Source organism: Schistocerca gregaria, chromosome 6 (genome assembly GCF_023897955.1).
Source record: "Schistocerca gregaria isolate iqSchGreg1 chromosome 6, iqSchGreg1.2, whole genome shotgun sequence".
In the NCBI taxonomy this organism is placed as follows: domain Eukaryota; kingdom Metazoa; phylum Arthropoda; class Insecta; order Orthoptera; family Acrididae; genus Schistocerca; species Schistocerca gregaria.
In genome coordinates this window covers 348,492,532-348,508,245 of record NC_064925.1, presented here as the reverse complement: position 1 = coordinate 348,508,245, position 15,714 = coordinate 348,492,532, and the positions used below count along the sequence as shown (strand labels likewise).

At 39.0% G+C, this 15,714-nt stretch overlaps 1 protein-coding gene across 2 annotated transcripts in view; it reads right to left on the bottom strand.

Moving 5' to 3' along the window:
• Nucleotides 1-3,747: 3,747 nt before the first annotated feature.
• The window catches only part of LOC126279117 (protein piccolo), a 593,503-nt gene continuing 581,536 nt past the window's right edge, over nt 3,748-15,714 (bottom strand). For both annotated transcript variants that reach the window (XM_049979596.1, XM_049979597.1), the window contains exons 18-19: nt 13,038-13,427; nt 3,748-7,560 (exon numbers count right to left, since the gene is read on the bottom strand). In XM_049979596.1, coding sequence (XP_049835553.1) covers nt 7,361-7,560; nt 13,038-13,427 — 590 coding nt within the window. In that variant the 3' untranslated portion in view covers nt 3,748-7,360. The remainder of the gene's footprint in view (nt 7,561-13,037; nt 13,428-15,714) is intronic.

Sequence of the window (15,714 nt, the reverse complement as noted above, 5' to 3'; positions counted from 1 at the left end):
CAACTTAAAGATGTTATTTATTGCTTGTGTGAAGTGTTATGCTTGTGATGTTCTTATGAAGTTACTTTGTCTGACACACTCTTTGTGGCCCATGCAATATTTTCTGAATGATCTTTTAACTCCAAATAGGAGAAATAGGTAACTAAAAAGCATGGTACTTCACTCACATTCACGAATGCCATTACCATATATTTTTTTATATGCTTGTATTAACGCCTCTCATGTACCAGTAATATTTTTGTCAGCTCACTGCACATTGTGTAATGTTCAGGGTTGGAGTTTATATCCTACATACCGTAATGCCTTATTTTCCTTGCAATTTTATGGATCCAAAATGAATAGTTCTCAAATACTACTGTATACTATTGAGTTTTGCTTGCCGATTGCAAACGGTTTAAACTATATGGAAGCAAGTAACTATATAAGCACAGTGTACACTCAGACTTGACACCTAGACAAGGTACTTCAAAAGAATAGCAGATTAGATAGGGTTGAAATTATTTCAACCCCGTCATCCATTATAACCAGCCAATAAGAGTGGGGAAAATGGAAGTGCTGGAGCAAAGTGAAAATCACTGTGCTTCAACCTTTAATTTACTTTATACACTGCTCTCTAACAGGGCTAAACAAATCATCAGCAAATAATAATAATAATAATCTTTTGTTTTGAGCATATTCTGAAAAAGTTCACTAGATAGGAGAAATTTTTCTTTCTTTCTGCTGTCAAGATTTTTTAAAATTGTGATATTTGGGAAAGCGCAATTCTCTTTGCCCAGACTCATCAGTTTTGTTTTGTTTATTTTTAAGCTAGATATTGTGTTAAGTGTGTTACACATTCTATTTGACAGGTTTTCTTTGTGTTATTTGATGTAGGTCACAGGCTTGTGTCATCACCCCTTGTCCTCCTTACATTTTTATTCCCAATCTGAATTTTTATTTACTTCCTTCACTGTTTCTGTGAAACATATGTACAACATGAGTAGCAATAAGCTTCAACTGTCCCTAATACACACTTGCCTATTACTCTTATTTGGTTTTGTGAACATTGTACATCACTCATTTGTCTTGGTATTTCATTCTCTTTCTTATCAGGATTTTGACCAGCAACGTCCATGTAAAGTCATCAAATAGCTTCTGTAAGACCACCAATATGTTGAAGGTATATGTACCCTGACCACTCATTTGTCGTATCTGAATCATTACCATCCATCAGGACTGCTTTAAACTTTATTAGCAATCTTAGGCGTGAAAGGAACAGTCAAATTGGTCTGTTCCAGGTAATAAAAGCCGTCTTGCATTGCATGCACTTCACTCTGGTGGTGATGGCTCCCACAGAGGTAGTCAGATTACTTTGTAGTCCATGTTTCCCTTATTAACTGCACTGTGAGAATTGCTTTTTTGGTATCTTTCTTAAGGGAATGTGTTTTCTATCTGGTAGCTCTTGAATTTTTCATACATGTAATTTTGCATGTTATTTTGTAAAGTATTTTGCAAGTATACTCTAAGGCTGATTATTGGACATTTCTCACATTCTTCCACTCATCCCTTCTTCATTACTAAGATGACGGTACTCGCAAACTATGATTTTCCCGACTCAGTACCTTGCTTTCTTTACTCGAAGATAATGTGGCCAATCAAATCTTCCTTTGTGAACCATCAAACACTACTAAATCATCATGGTCAATTTGGTAGTCACAAGCTTGTGAATTTGTAGTTGAGATGTTCCAGACTACGGAAGTTTAGTTTTCACTGCAGATGGTTCATAGTACTTACTGTTCGCAAAACTGTCATAAAAATGAAGCACTCTCTATAGTCATAAATTCCAGACTTCTTTACAACAATTTGAGGCAATATAACAGTGATAAACACACATCTGTTGTGTCACTGGTAGCGTCTTCCCAGTGACAAATGTGTTTTTCTTTTCCATATCAGTTTGTTTCCACAAGGTTGTCATCATTGAACTGATTCATGTACGGCATAGGCGCCCATTGCAGAGTTGTTCTATACATTAAAGGAATTTTTTTCTCTTGTTAGATTTCTTGCAAAGGCTTGTGATCGTCATACAGCAGAAGTCCCTATTTCATACTAGTGACAGGCTTTTGCCAAACATCTGGTGAATCGTCATCACTTTAACCAGTGATATATCACTTTTTTGAGCAGCAAAATTCAGTGTTTACCTTTACATAACTATCCATTTTCAAATACATAAAGTATCTGACACTAAAATAATTGAAACCTATATTTTGTTGTGATGTTACAGAAAGTGTAGGCCTAGATGACAAAGTGTCATTTCACATAAAGACGGAACAATTTGTTGAACAGTTGGGTCAGAAGATGTCCAAGTGGGATCTCTTGCTGATCTTAAGATTGTGTGAAGTATTGTCCATGACTTTTTACAGTGCTAAAGGAAATAATGATTAGCAGCCAGAAACATTGCTGTGAACATTATTAGTAGACTAGCTCTTGGAATTGGCTTCTTGTTTTTGTGATTCTGTGAATAAAAGAAAATCAAGTGGCATCCTATTATTTTGCAATTCTCATTTTTATAAGCGTTAAGACTTTCCAATTATGCCACTGTTTATTGTATGCATATTAGAGTCAGCAGCTGGAGGAGAAGGAAATGGGTGATCTTTACAAGGCAAGAGGTAAGTAGGTTGTCTCCAGCTGAGCTAGAAGTTGGTGCTGATATTACATTTACAAATGCACCACATATGTTGCACCTGGCATATCTTTTTGGTGGAAGGTTTTACATTCAGAAACACACTGTGTAGCATATGAGCATTATAATTTCTAGGATGAAATAATGACAATATTATAGCCTTCCAGCTGAAAGCTCACGTGTTTAGCAGTCTTTTTCTTGTGCCTGTCTGCGACTCAATATCTGCACTACTTAGAGTAATCTAACCTTTTTATAGCACTGTCAGCATTACTAAATGTGAGGAAATAGTTTGAACAAGTGCAGCCCTCATAAATATTATGTTTCTATGTGTCACAGTATTCTGTCATTTCTACTTTCTCATTCTGTGCTTCAATTATATAATACACAGGCTGCAGAGCAGGGAGTGGGGGATAATGATGACGACACAGTCCAAGCAAAATTTACCACATAACCACAGGTTAAAAATCAATAAAATAGCAGCCAGTGAGTGACAAGTGCATAAAAGAATATGCGTTTAACCTAACTGTAACCTATGTAGCAGAGTGCAGTTACTGGTTAAATTAACTCAGAGCAAATGTTTATGCTGAACAATTAAAGCTAGGAAGGCTTTAAATACTATTCATGATTGTTTACATTTGACATAAATTTTTCAGTAATGTTTACTGGGCAATGCTTATCTATCACATCAGATACTCTAGAAGCACTGTAATACATTTAATGTGTTAAGAAAACAACCTGCACTGCAGTAAGGTAGTCAACATGTGGAACTGTTATGTGCAGTACTTTCATTTTAACTAATGTACAGAAACCATGAATGAACTTTTAGCAAGTAAATCAGTAATTGTAAGGTAAGACACAAAATTTCTGTCTCCCTTTGTGACTACAACACTGACACTGTCAGAGAAATGATTGACACTCCCTCTCAAAAATTCCTGACATGTAGTGAATGACAGTTGCAGCCTCAAAAATGATTGTGATCAGCTCTTCACAGGCATTTGTATATAATGTCTCATTTTTAATAATATAATTATTCTCTTAAATTCAACAGATCAACAGGTCACAGAAAGAAAATTAAAACCAAAACACAATTATACAGCACCTCTAGACAATTCTCTTTTTTTTTATTCAATCATTCTTTGAGGAAAGGAGATCCATTCCTGCCTCATATATGGAACACATTTCATGGTCAATATTTACTAGGTAAAAGTATAAATATTACAAAGATAATAATTATTTCAGTTTTCATGTTACAAATATTCTATACATACAGCTTTGCATTAATATATATATATATATAATATGTATATATATACAATAAGACATAAAAGGACTATCATATCAACCTTATTTTCTCCAATAAAATACTATTACAGGAAAGAGAGAAACAGCAGATAAAATATGCCTTCTACAATATCATTAAATAATGTAGAAAATAAAAACCATACATATATACATCATTGATTTTTGGGTCTTAACAAATTAAAAATTCACCACTGGAGGCACTGATAAAATGTTTTACTCTGTATATAAAGATACTAACTCACTCAATCAACATCCACATTCTCAAACTTTGTTGTTTAAATGCAAACTGGTTAAGGAGCCTGATGTTGCCATACTTTAATAATGCAGGTGCAAGTCTAATCAGGGCACTGATCTGCATCCACACAAACATCAACAATTGCACAAGATTGCAACAGATTTACAAATGGAATGCCACAGCTTTTGGAATGTCTTACAGTTATGTTATCATGTTCAGTTATGACACTAAATAAATGAAGTGGAACTAGGTACAAACAATTTTTATTCATGTTTATCAAAGTAATTTATGATGTTGCATGCTCAACTGTCGCACACCAAATGAAATAATAGCTAATGGTAATGTGCACAGGTAGCAGCAATGGAGGAATTTACATACAAATAAAGCTTTATAGGAACAAGACAGAAAATATTCCATTTACTGTTTGCATGTCAGGTAACAAAGCATCTGTTTCCAGTAAAAGGCTCACAGTTATATATAAAACTAAAGCCACATTATTTATTTTTCAAGTTGTCTCTCACAGATAAAAAGACTCTTTAGCTTATATTACACAGATAGTACAGACACAATGAAACCATCACATCATTCAAACATCAAAAACAAAACTTACACGACATTTATATATTCTGAGAACTACAACTGAAAGATAATGCCTGCAATTCAGTCTCAGCTCATTATGAGCAAATGAATGCATAATTATTATTCCTCTAACAAATATATCTACTGAAAAAAATATTAAGGAACATCCACAACACAGCCACTTCAAAAGAAGTACACTACTGAAATTAAAATCCTAAAACATGACTATATAATGTAGACTGCTTACTGAAATAAAGATTAAAACTCAAAACACACACACTCCAGTTCTACAACTCCTCATAAAATGAGTTAGCAATCTTACCATCTTTATGTTAATCAGTTCCACACTCTAACACATTTATCTTACTGAAGTTGGCTTGCACAATGAAGAAACCACTGCAGAAGGATAAATGCATGTAGAAGTAGAAAACTGTTATTGTAATCATGATTAGGCAGGTCACAAAAATTTAGCCAAAATATTAAAGCACTAAACATTATCTGGCAGCGGCTGTAGCTAATGGAGTAACAACGAGCAGATTCTATAGACACAGACTAGCTATACATCATTATATGGAATCTTGAACAACACTCATTACTGGCAAACGGTGGTGTTTGTGAAACTGAGGTAACTTTTGTAGCTGCCATACTCACACATTAATTACAAAGTGGAATGTACCTTTCAACAATTCAGAGACCTTCAACTAAAGATTCCTGAATTGAAGAGTTTTTAAGAAAGTAGTTGCAAAGCCTCATGACTGAACACATAAATCTGAATCACATTAGTGTGTTCACAAACCTCAAGTTACTCGCACAGCAAGAGGAAAGTAAGAGATATTTATACTGTTTTGTGACACAGTAACATGACAACGACATCATCAATGCTTGTTGAGAGGCAGACAGTTTAATACTTGCCTTTTTCTCGAATGGGAAGGAATTTTGTTAAAGTAGCAGCTGATAATGGCATAAGAATCAAAGATGATGAAAGAAACGCAACATGTAGCTACAGTGAATGTGCACAGATTTCAGTCATTAACTGGGTTCCATAGCACTTGTTTATTTCAAATGTCTCACACTTCTCTTTCATCATTCTCCCCCCTTTCCTTCCACTTGCTGCCCAGCAAAAGAGGGCATTATTCTGCTCATCTGCAAAGTATATGAGGAGAGGGAGAGGACATATATATGAATCCAAATGATTATGCATTAGCTGCTAAAACACCTCTGCCACTGTGATTTACATACATTACAGAAACAAATAATTGTCTATTCACGGAAGACCTTAGGTAACAGGAAGATAATGATCTAAAAAACATACACTAATGAATGAAGTGAAAAAACTTAATGGTTTTTTTTTTGGGGGGGGGGGGGGGGGAGATTTGTATTTTAGACACACAGTTTATTAATGTGGAAGGTTGAGCAGTAACAGCAGTCCTTTCAAGATAGCAGGGGAAAATAACAAACAAAAATAATGAATATCTATTCTGCACTAATGAGATGTACTTTTAACAGCTTATATGTTTGTGTTTGTATACATGAATATGAAGTAATGTCCAAGTAACCATTACAACAATGAAAGTCCAGGTTGGAATATCAACAATTATGTAACAGTCTTTTTGTTGTGTCTGTCTACAACTCAATGTGTCATCTTTACAGTGAGTAGCAATCTATTTTTCATAATTGTTGAAATTACAACAAAGAGATGTTTTTTTAAACTTATAAAAAATTTCTTGCATTAAAATGAAATTAAAGTTAGTTTTTAGATTTAAGGAAGCTTTTGATCACAACAGTTTACCCTGGTACCCCACTCTCTCAATATTTTTGCAGTGTTCACAAAAGAACAGTTATAATCTAAAGGGAAATTGATAATTTCCTTTGTCACCAAATATTCAGTCCAAAGTACCAAGACATAGAAGTGCCAACACAAATATTGCATTTCCACAGATTCAACACACAACAGCATGAGAGCACAAATAACAACTATTTCACTAAAAGACTGTACCATGCAACACACCATATTTCTTGTAAGCACTATGTAAAAACAATACTGAAACATCTCAAACATCAACAACTGAACGGGGACATTTTGTATTTTACACTAGCAGTAAGTGTTGCACACAACAGTAAGAACAATGAAAAAACAGCCTGGAGAATTTGTAGAAATGAAAAATATGACCTAATAACAAAACGCAATGGCACAACGGAGTCTGCTGAAACAGCTCTCCATACACATCTACAGCAAGCAATGAGTCCCACTTATCACTTTTTGTTTTTCTAGTGTAATTTGACACTACACATAATCTTTAGATCAGCTGGGACAGAACTGTGCGCATAATGCTGTGCTTCTTCAGTATAAACTTTTATCAAGTTTAACAAATCTTTAGGCTCAATGACAAGCAAACAACGACAACACCATAGAGATGGGCCAATGATGCCAAGTGCCCTTTACAAAGGGAATTAGCATGAATGGCAGAACTAGTTTCTCACACACACAGAGCAGAAGGTGCACAGGAACCAGACAACTGAGGAGGCGGCCTCGGCCTTGGGCGTGGGCGTGACCGGGGTCGCATCTGGCTCCTGGCTGCGGTGTGCTACCGTAGACGATGCAGGCAGGCATACAGGTTATCAATGGCTTCCTGAATTTGTTGCCGCTCACAATCTTGCAGTCTCTTTCTAGCTTCTAAATCTCGCCGTCTCCGATCGAGAGCATCCAATTCACGGCGCCGTTCAGTCAATAACCGGTACTGTCTTGTACATTGTTCTTGAAGAACACGCCTTTCCTCTGCTCGTTCTGAAACACAGATATGTACAGACACTGTTTAAAGAAAATAAATGTCTACCAATTTTCTAGCTGACTCTCAGAACTCATGGTTACATTACCGCACACCATTCATATCCAACAACACAGAGAAAAAATGAGTAGGTTTAAATTAGATAACCTTTTGATTATAAGTTCTGTACAGAATAATGACAGACCTCATAACATTGTTACCATATATTAAAAATCATGTATCATAGAAACACCCCCATCCTCAATATACAGTAGTTAATGCTGTGTCACTCTAAAGCTATAAAATTTAGTACAGTATGAATACATGTTTTTGCATGTATCATGTGACTGGTACGACTATTATGTGAAAGTAAAAAAATAGCACTATACTGATAAGGGAAGTGTCCTGGCCTGAACAATTCGATACTGACATAAACATTTCTTTGCTGTAAGATAACAGCCCCACACACAGCTAATTATGCAACATAAATACAGATACTGAATTCTGGATATGCAACGTACAGCTGCATAACTACATTGTGCCAGGCAGCTGCAATATACCAGCACTGCAGCTTGACTGGGATGGAGAGTTGCATTGGATGGAGTGTGTGAAGGGAGAAAGGAAGTGAGGAGAGGGAGTTTGACCCCTCCCCACACACCCTCCTCTCTAGATATCTCTTAAGCTGCTCTATAATGATGTTTTTTTTAATCATTTCACTTAAACTCCATAGCTGCACTTCAATGAGAAATAAGGGAAGCATGTACAACAAGACAATACCTAACCTACCCTACCCTACCCTACCCTACCCTAACCTAACCTAACCTAACCTAACCCAACCCAACCTCCTCCTCCTCCTCTACTACTACTTCTCCCCCCCCCCTTTTGTGTGTGTGTGTGTGTGGGGGGGGGGGGGGGGGGGAGGGGGCATGGATCATGGATGAACATGTGTTACTAGCACATAATTGGATTTTCCCAATTATACCTCATTTCTGACTTGTAAATTTGACAGTCATAGTTATCTGTTACACAGTATTGCTTCTTCAGTGACTGATATTTTGTAGACATTAGATTCGGTTGTAGTACACTCGACATTACTAAGGAAACCAAATAGCTGGCACAGCATTGCTACCAAGTAGGGCACTTGTTTTTATGAACACCCTCTGCTGCTAGTAATTATGGGTTTTAGGGAGACTAAACATCCAAGGTCCCCAGTCCACTACTCACTCCCCCAAGATGGAATCAGTGTACCCCATCTGTCAGCATCTTGAGGCGAGACATGAGTACTATTCTGGTATTTACCTAGTGCAATATGGGAAACCGCTTAAAAACAACATCTAGACTGCCCAAAACGACAGCTCTCATCGTCAACCTGTGAGCAGATTTAAACTGGGGCCAGCAGGTGCCTCCATCCTGGAAGTGACACTTTAACATGCCCAGCTATCTGGATTGGTGTGTACCCTCTATTGAAACTACGCCACAATCTGGCACATAAGATGTTGCAGGGGCAGTCACAGTCTTGTCTATCCTACTCTGTGTAGGTAGAACACAGTTTATGATCATTTGCACTGGTGGTAACACAGAGACCAGCAGAATGAACAGGTGTTTCCTGTGGTCAATGACAGTATAGTTCACAAAGTGAATTGATAACCAAACCCATTGGGCTGTGGTACTTAGCAGCACATGAATGCCAGGCAGCAGTTGTAGCACATCATTCGGGCAGGATGAGGAGATGCAGGAATCACCACTAGTGGTTCCCATGGTAGGTTCTTAACGTGATCATCTGGGTTGGAAGGCAGTGCTGTTTGGGGGCGTCCTGGTTGATTGTTGGGGTCTGGGACACAGCTTCGGCTGCCTGCAGGACATGGAGCAGATGGGACCAACAGTTTGGCCACCTTGGACCGACCCTTTAGTTTGGAAATGCTCAACCTTTACAGAAGGAGAGAGAAGAAGATTATCAGTGGCGGGGACAGGAGCTGGAAGCACCATAGGAAGTAGAACTGATTTCACCTCCATCTGTTCCCATTGCTGGTTATTGTCGACTTAACTTTTGAAGCCTAACACACAGGTGGAGGTTGTACCAGTAAAAGAGAGGCTCGGAGTACATCACACAGACAGAGCTGATTCTGATGCTGAACCAGCTGTTCTTGGCTGGTCACAACCTCAAACATCTGTCGTCCCCCCCCCCCCCCCCCATTTCCACTGACACTTGGGTCATCCAGGTTCAGGCGAAAATCACGAGCTGAGATGTGGGAGCCACATGATAATATTGCTGTGCCTGTGTGGGAAGTGTGCCCACCGAGATGAGTGCGCGAGGTTAAACAGGGCGTGGGGTTCGCATCAATGTAAAATGTCAGCTGAGTTACATCCACTTAAAAGGGTGGACAGTAGGTGGCAAGGAAGCTAGTGATATGTCCCCGGAGTCAACTGTCATCAGTATTTTGCGCATCTTCATCTTCATGTCCTGACCATCTATGCAGCTTCTGAATTTGACATGGGATGGAGAGGGGCATTGTTCATGTGCTCAATGCCATTGTGCTGACACAACCCTGAAACACAGATGGCATGAACTGAGGGAACATGCCAGAACCAGGTGGAAGGTGCTCTTTATACTCCAAACATGATACACGGGGCACAGATAGGAGTTGCCACAGCAGCTGAAGTCGTCTGTGCCACTTATGGAAAGTTAATGAGGGCACTAACAACTAGCAATCGCATTTGTCCCCCTTCCCTGGAAGAGGCTGGCAAAATAATCAACATGCACTCTTTGCCAGAGACAGTCATTGTGTGGCCAAGGGTTCAAATGATGTGCTGGGGCCAACCAGTTGAGGGTCACCGGCATGGCGGTTCTAGGTGGTGTGTTCAAGGTGGCATCAACCCTGAGCCAATACACATGACACAGTACTTTCATTCTACATATTCCCCAATGTGCGATGTGGAGGAGCTTCAATATGCGGAGACAGAGCACAGGCGGAACTATCACCCAGCAACTAGCATCATCCATAGCTAACAAAATGATCCCCCCCCCCAGTGATGCTATGCGGGTGCTGTTTTATGGAAAAATAGGTGTGCCATTCCGGATCAGTGTCTTTTAAGCAAGTACTCCAACCATTCCTGCCACACAGCAAACAACACTATGTGGAGAAGTGAATAACAGCCCATTTCTGCTGCTACTTTATGCGCTGTAAACACACATTCATCAAGGCTGTGTAGCTCATATGAAACTAAAGCAAAACACAGTATCTCATGCACATCACATCTGGCATCTGAGCCGCACGGCAAGCGGGAAAGTGTGTCAGCATTGGAGACCTATGTGGTGGGCCAATAATGGATCCCCTGGGTGTAGTTACTTAAGAACAACACCCACCAATGCAGCCACTGCACTGTTTCATTGAGAAGTTATAAAAGGGACCCAAAGAATGCAATAAGGGGCTTGTGATTGGTAATCAGGTAAAACATAGTTCTATAGAGAGACATCTGAAACTTCCACACACCATTTGTGATAACCAATGCTTCTTTTTCTACTTACATGTAATTCCTCTGCACCACCTTCAATGTTTTTTATGCAAACGTAACAGACTATTCTGTGCCATTGGTGTATTTGTGGGACAGCACAGTATCAATGCTACTATCCAGGGCAACAGTGGCATGTGTTCAACACATGCCAGGATGGAATGTTGCAAAACTGCAAAACAAGGAGCCAACCGAAGGCACTCTTTTTTTTTAAAGTTGCATTAAAGCCTTCTGGCACACGTCTGACCACACAAATTTAACATTTTTTTTACACAACTGATTGAACAGATGGGAAATGTGGGCCACACTGGTAATAAACATGGAGTAATAGTTTACCTTGCAGAGGAACAATTTTAGTTCTTTGTGGTTCTTAGAAGCCGGTAAGTTAGTTATTGCATCCACATAATCCTGGGTGGGTGTGAACTCATTTTTACATTATGCATGTCTCAGGTACTCAACACTTGGCTAAAAGAAGCTACATTTCTTTAGGTGCCAACAACAGACCATAGGCTTGGAGCTGGTCAAACAATGTCTGTAGGTTGCACAGGTGCTGCTCCCACATAGCCCCAGTAACTGAAAAGTCATCTAGATAATTAACACAGTTGAGGATAACTTGAATAAGTTGCTCAATGTATCTCTGAAATATTGTGAGCATTTACTACCCCAAATAGCAAGCTGCTGCATGATATGTGCTGAATGGCATATTAAACACTAAAAACTATTGGGTCTGATCTTCTCCTGGCAACTGAAAGTAGTTGTCAACAAAATCAATTTCTGAAAAATAATGCTCACTAGCCTATTTAGCCAACAATTCTTCTGGCCAAGGAAGTGGATACCAAGTGACATTTGCTTATGCATTAACAGTACATTTAAAATCTCTACAAATGCAAAGTGATCCATTAACTATGACCACGGATGTAACCCACCGACATGACGATGCTGGGGATGTAACACTCACACTTTGGAACCTATCTAACTCTGCTTTAACTTGCTCGCACTTGGTGAAAGGCACTCAATGAGCTCTACAAAACTTAGGCACCGCAAACTGCTTTAAGCAACATATTCAATTCCGTGAATGGGATTGCAGGCATGCTGAGAGGAGACAAGTTTATTGAGACTTGTATCAACACAGAGAAATGAACCAGTGTCACAACTCTGAGGAATTGTGAAAGGTCAACAGCCAAAGCAAGTGCCATATCTTTGAACAGGCATGCTGCCACAGACATATCACTATGGAGCAGTTGGCCACATAACACAACACTGGTCAGTCTCATACATGCAAGTGAATGGCTTCTACTTGTTGCTCCATCAGTAGTTCATTTAGGTCCCTCTGCAAAAATAACTCTCGTGGCAAAAAATGAGAAATAGGTGGATTGCCAATGGAGAGAAAAAATTGTTTATTGAGTTACTGACTTTATTTCAGTTGATGGTGACGACAGGCATCAACTGCTTCCGTCTATGGATCCACTCTGCAGGGTATCAGCAACACAAGCTGGTGGCAGCAATTTAATAGTGTATGGTAAGTGTATGTGGCAGGAACCAAAACTTCTGGTATCCACTGACAAATGCAAAAGATGTCTCCAATGCCAAACAGCCTTTGGAGACTGCAAGCACCCAGCAACATTGCACAGTAATGATAGCATCTACAAATAAATCAATCAGAAATTTTCAAACCTACACTCTTGTTGAACTCTGTGGAATGGCATATTCAGTTGTAAACCACATAGCACACCACATGAAGCTGCTTCCAAAATCTCATAGCAAGTGCTGTATTATGAGACACACAAGGTATCAGCTTGTAATTATATGATAATATCAAATTTCCTTTGACAGCTATCATTCTGTAAATTAACTTTGTAAATAGTGTAGGTGTCAAGGAAGCAATTCAGTGTGTGTGTGTGTAAGAGAGAGAGAGAGAGAGAGAGAGAGAGAGAGAGAGAGAGAGAGAGAGAGAGAGAGAGAGAGATATCACAGTGAACCAACTAACCTGCAGCATATCTATGGTATGCTTCAAAGATCTCTTCCACTCCATTCCAGCGAGGACATTCTTCCTCTATGGACAAAGGTGAATCAGGGCACTCAGGTCGCAAAGGTGTTGGTAGAGGTAATGTTAGAGGCTGGGACTGAACTACTGCTGCTGTAGCCGCCCACCTCTTGACGCCATCCTGTATCAGTACAGCAGCAGCAGGCGTCAGTGTCCGCGCACCATTCTGCCCTGGGGCGGGGATTGTTACAGTTGTTAAAACTTCTTTATCCCTGTCTGGACTGAGGGCACGTTTGGAGCGTACTGCAGCTTTGCTGCAATAGGCTGCCACAGAATTTACGCACTTCCGCCGTAATCGTTCTGCGAGAACAGTCTGCCATATCAGTTCACTCTCTGGAAAGTTAGAGCCACAATTTCAGACAAATGGAGGTAACATAATCATTCATAAGAAACAAAGATCATATTACAAAATATTTTTAAAAAGAAACTAATCTGCAACAAAATACAAAGAGAACAAAAACACCAATACAAAATAATGTTACATGAACATGTAACAATAATAACATACATCGGTCTTAATTAGGCCCTGAATACATTTAATTTATAATGAAACATTATTAAGAACTTCACACTCAAAATGCTAATGCCATGGAGTGTATATCTGGAATACTTAGGATAAAAGGTGGTTGCAAATTACTGGACAAACAGGCTGTATTTTCCTCAACACTCAATATAAATCTCTAATTTTACGAACATTCAAAGATGAAAGTTTGAAGTTTCGACTGACGTATTCACTGGATATGCCATTTAATTATAAATGTGAAAAAGTACATTGTTGCCACTGCTCAACCTACATTCAGACAGCAATTGGATATTGTGCTGCTGCAGTGTCAAGCCAAGGTTTATATGAACAATTTGCAAATGTGGAAGGACCTGTCATCAGGATAAGTCTAACTGAATATCCAGCTGGTACACTACTTGAAAAGTTTCTGCCCCTCCAGTGTTTCCAAACGTAAGTATCAGAGTCAGCCCACAATTTCAGGCTCTACACAAATTTTCCAGTCACTACTGAAGAGGTAACAAGGATATATACAGATGTGGTGAACAACAAATCTCAGTTTGCCATTTGATCAAAACTGACAAGATTAAACGTAAGCATCGCGTTTGGAATTACTAAAAGGCTTGCATTTGATAATGATTTTTTCTCATAAGAGAGCTATCACAAGACATAGGAACAGTGATTAATAACAGTGTTTATGTCAGAAGATGATGAATCACAATGGATCATTTTCTAACACAAGGCCACGCCACAATGCCATACAAATACTAGGGGATACCTAAATCAACACACACAGGTCAAAGGATTGGTTGTGCATTGGCTGAAGAGTCTTGCCAAGGATAACACTTACTGAACTTGCTTCCTGCACCATTGCTAATATAGGTAAGAAACATTTCACACAGGCAATGGGAACTCTTAAGCTATACTTCCTTGACAGGATTCAGCAATATCACGATCTGGACATCTGATGATGTCCCTCTATGAAAAGATGATACATTAATATCATAGATTTATACTTGGCAACAATGGTAATTACAACCTTTTCAAATCACCTAGTAATTTGTATGTTGTTGTTGTTGTTGTTGTTGTGGTCTTCAGTCCTGAGACTGGTTTGATGCATCTCTCCATGCTACTCTATCCTGTGCAAGCTTCTTCATCTCCCAGTACCTACTGCAGCATACATCCTTCTGAATCTGCTTAGTGTATTCACCTCTTGGTCTCCCTATACGATTTTTACCCTCCACGCTGCCCTCCAATACCAAATTGGTGATCACTTGATGTCTCAGAACATGTCCTACAAACCGATCCCTTCTTCTTGTCAAGTTGTGCCAGAAACTCCTCTTCTCCCCAATTCTATTCAACACCTCCTCATTAGTTATGTGATCTACCCATCTAATCTTCAACGTTCTACTGTAGCACCACATTTCGAAAGCTTCTATTCTCTTCTTGTCTAAGCTATTTATCGTCAATGTTTCACTTCCGTACATGGCTACACTCCATACAAATACTTTCAGAAACGACCTCCTGACACTTAAATCAATATTTGATGTTAACATATTTCTCTTCTTCAGAAATGCTTTCCTTGCCATTGCCAGTCTACATTTTATACCCTCTCTACTTCGACCATCATCAGTTATTTTGCTCCCCAAATAGCAAAACTCTTTTACTACCTTAAGTGTCTCATTTCCTTATCTATTCCCTCAGCATCACCCGCAACTACATCCTCGTTTTGCTTTTGTTGATGTTCATCTTATACCCTCCTTTCAAGACACTGTCCATTCCGTTCAACTGCTCTTCCAAGTCCTTTGCTGTCTCTGACAGAATTACAATATAATCGGCGAACCTCAAAGTTTTTATTTCTTCTCCATGGATTTTAATACCTACTCCGAACTTTTCTTTTGTCTCCTTTATTGCTTGCTCAATATACAGATTAAATAATATGGGGGATAGGCTACAACCCTGTCTCACTCCCTTCCCAACCACTGCTTCCCTTTCATACCCCTCAACTCTTATAACTGCCATCTGCTTTCTGTACGAATTGTAAATAGCCTTTTGCTCTATGTATTTTTCCCCTGCCACCCACATAATTTGAAAGAGAGTATTCCAATCAACATTGTCAAA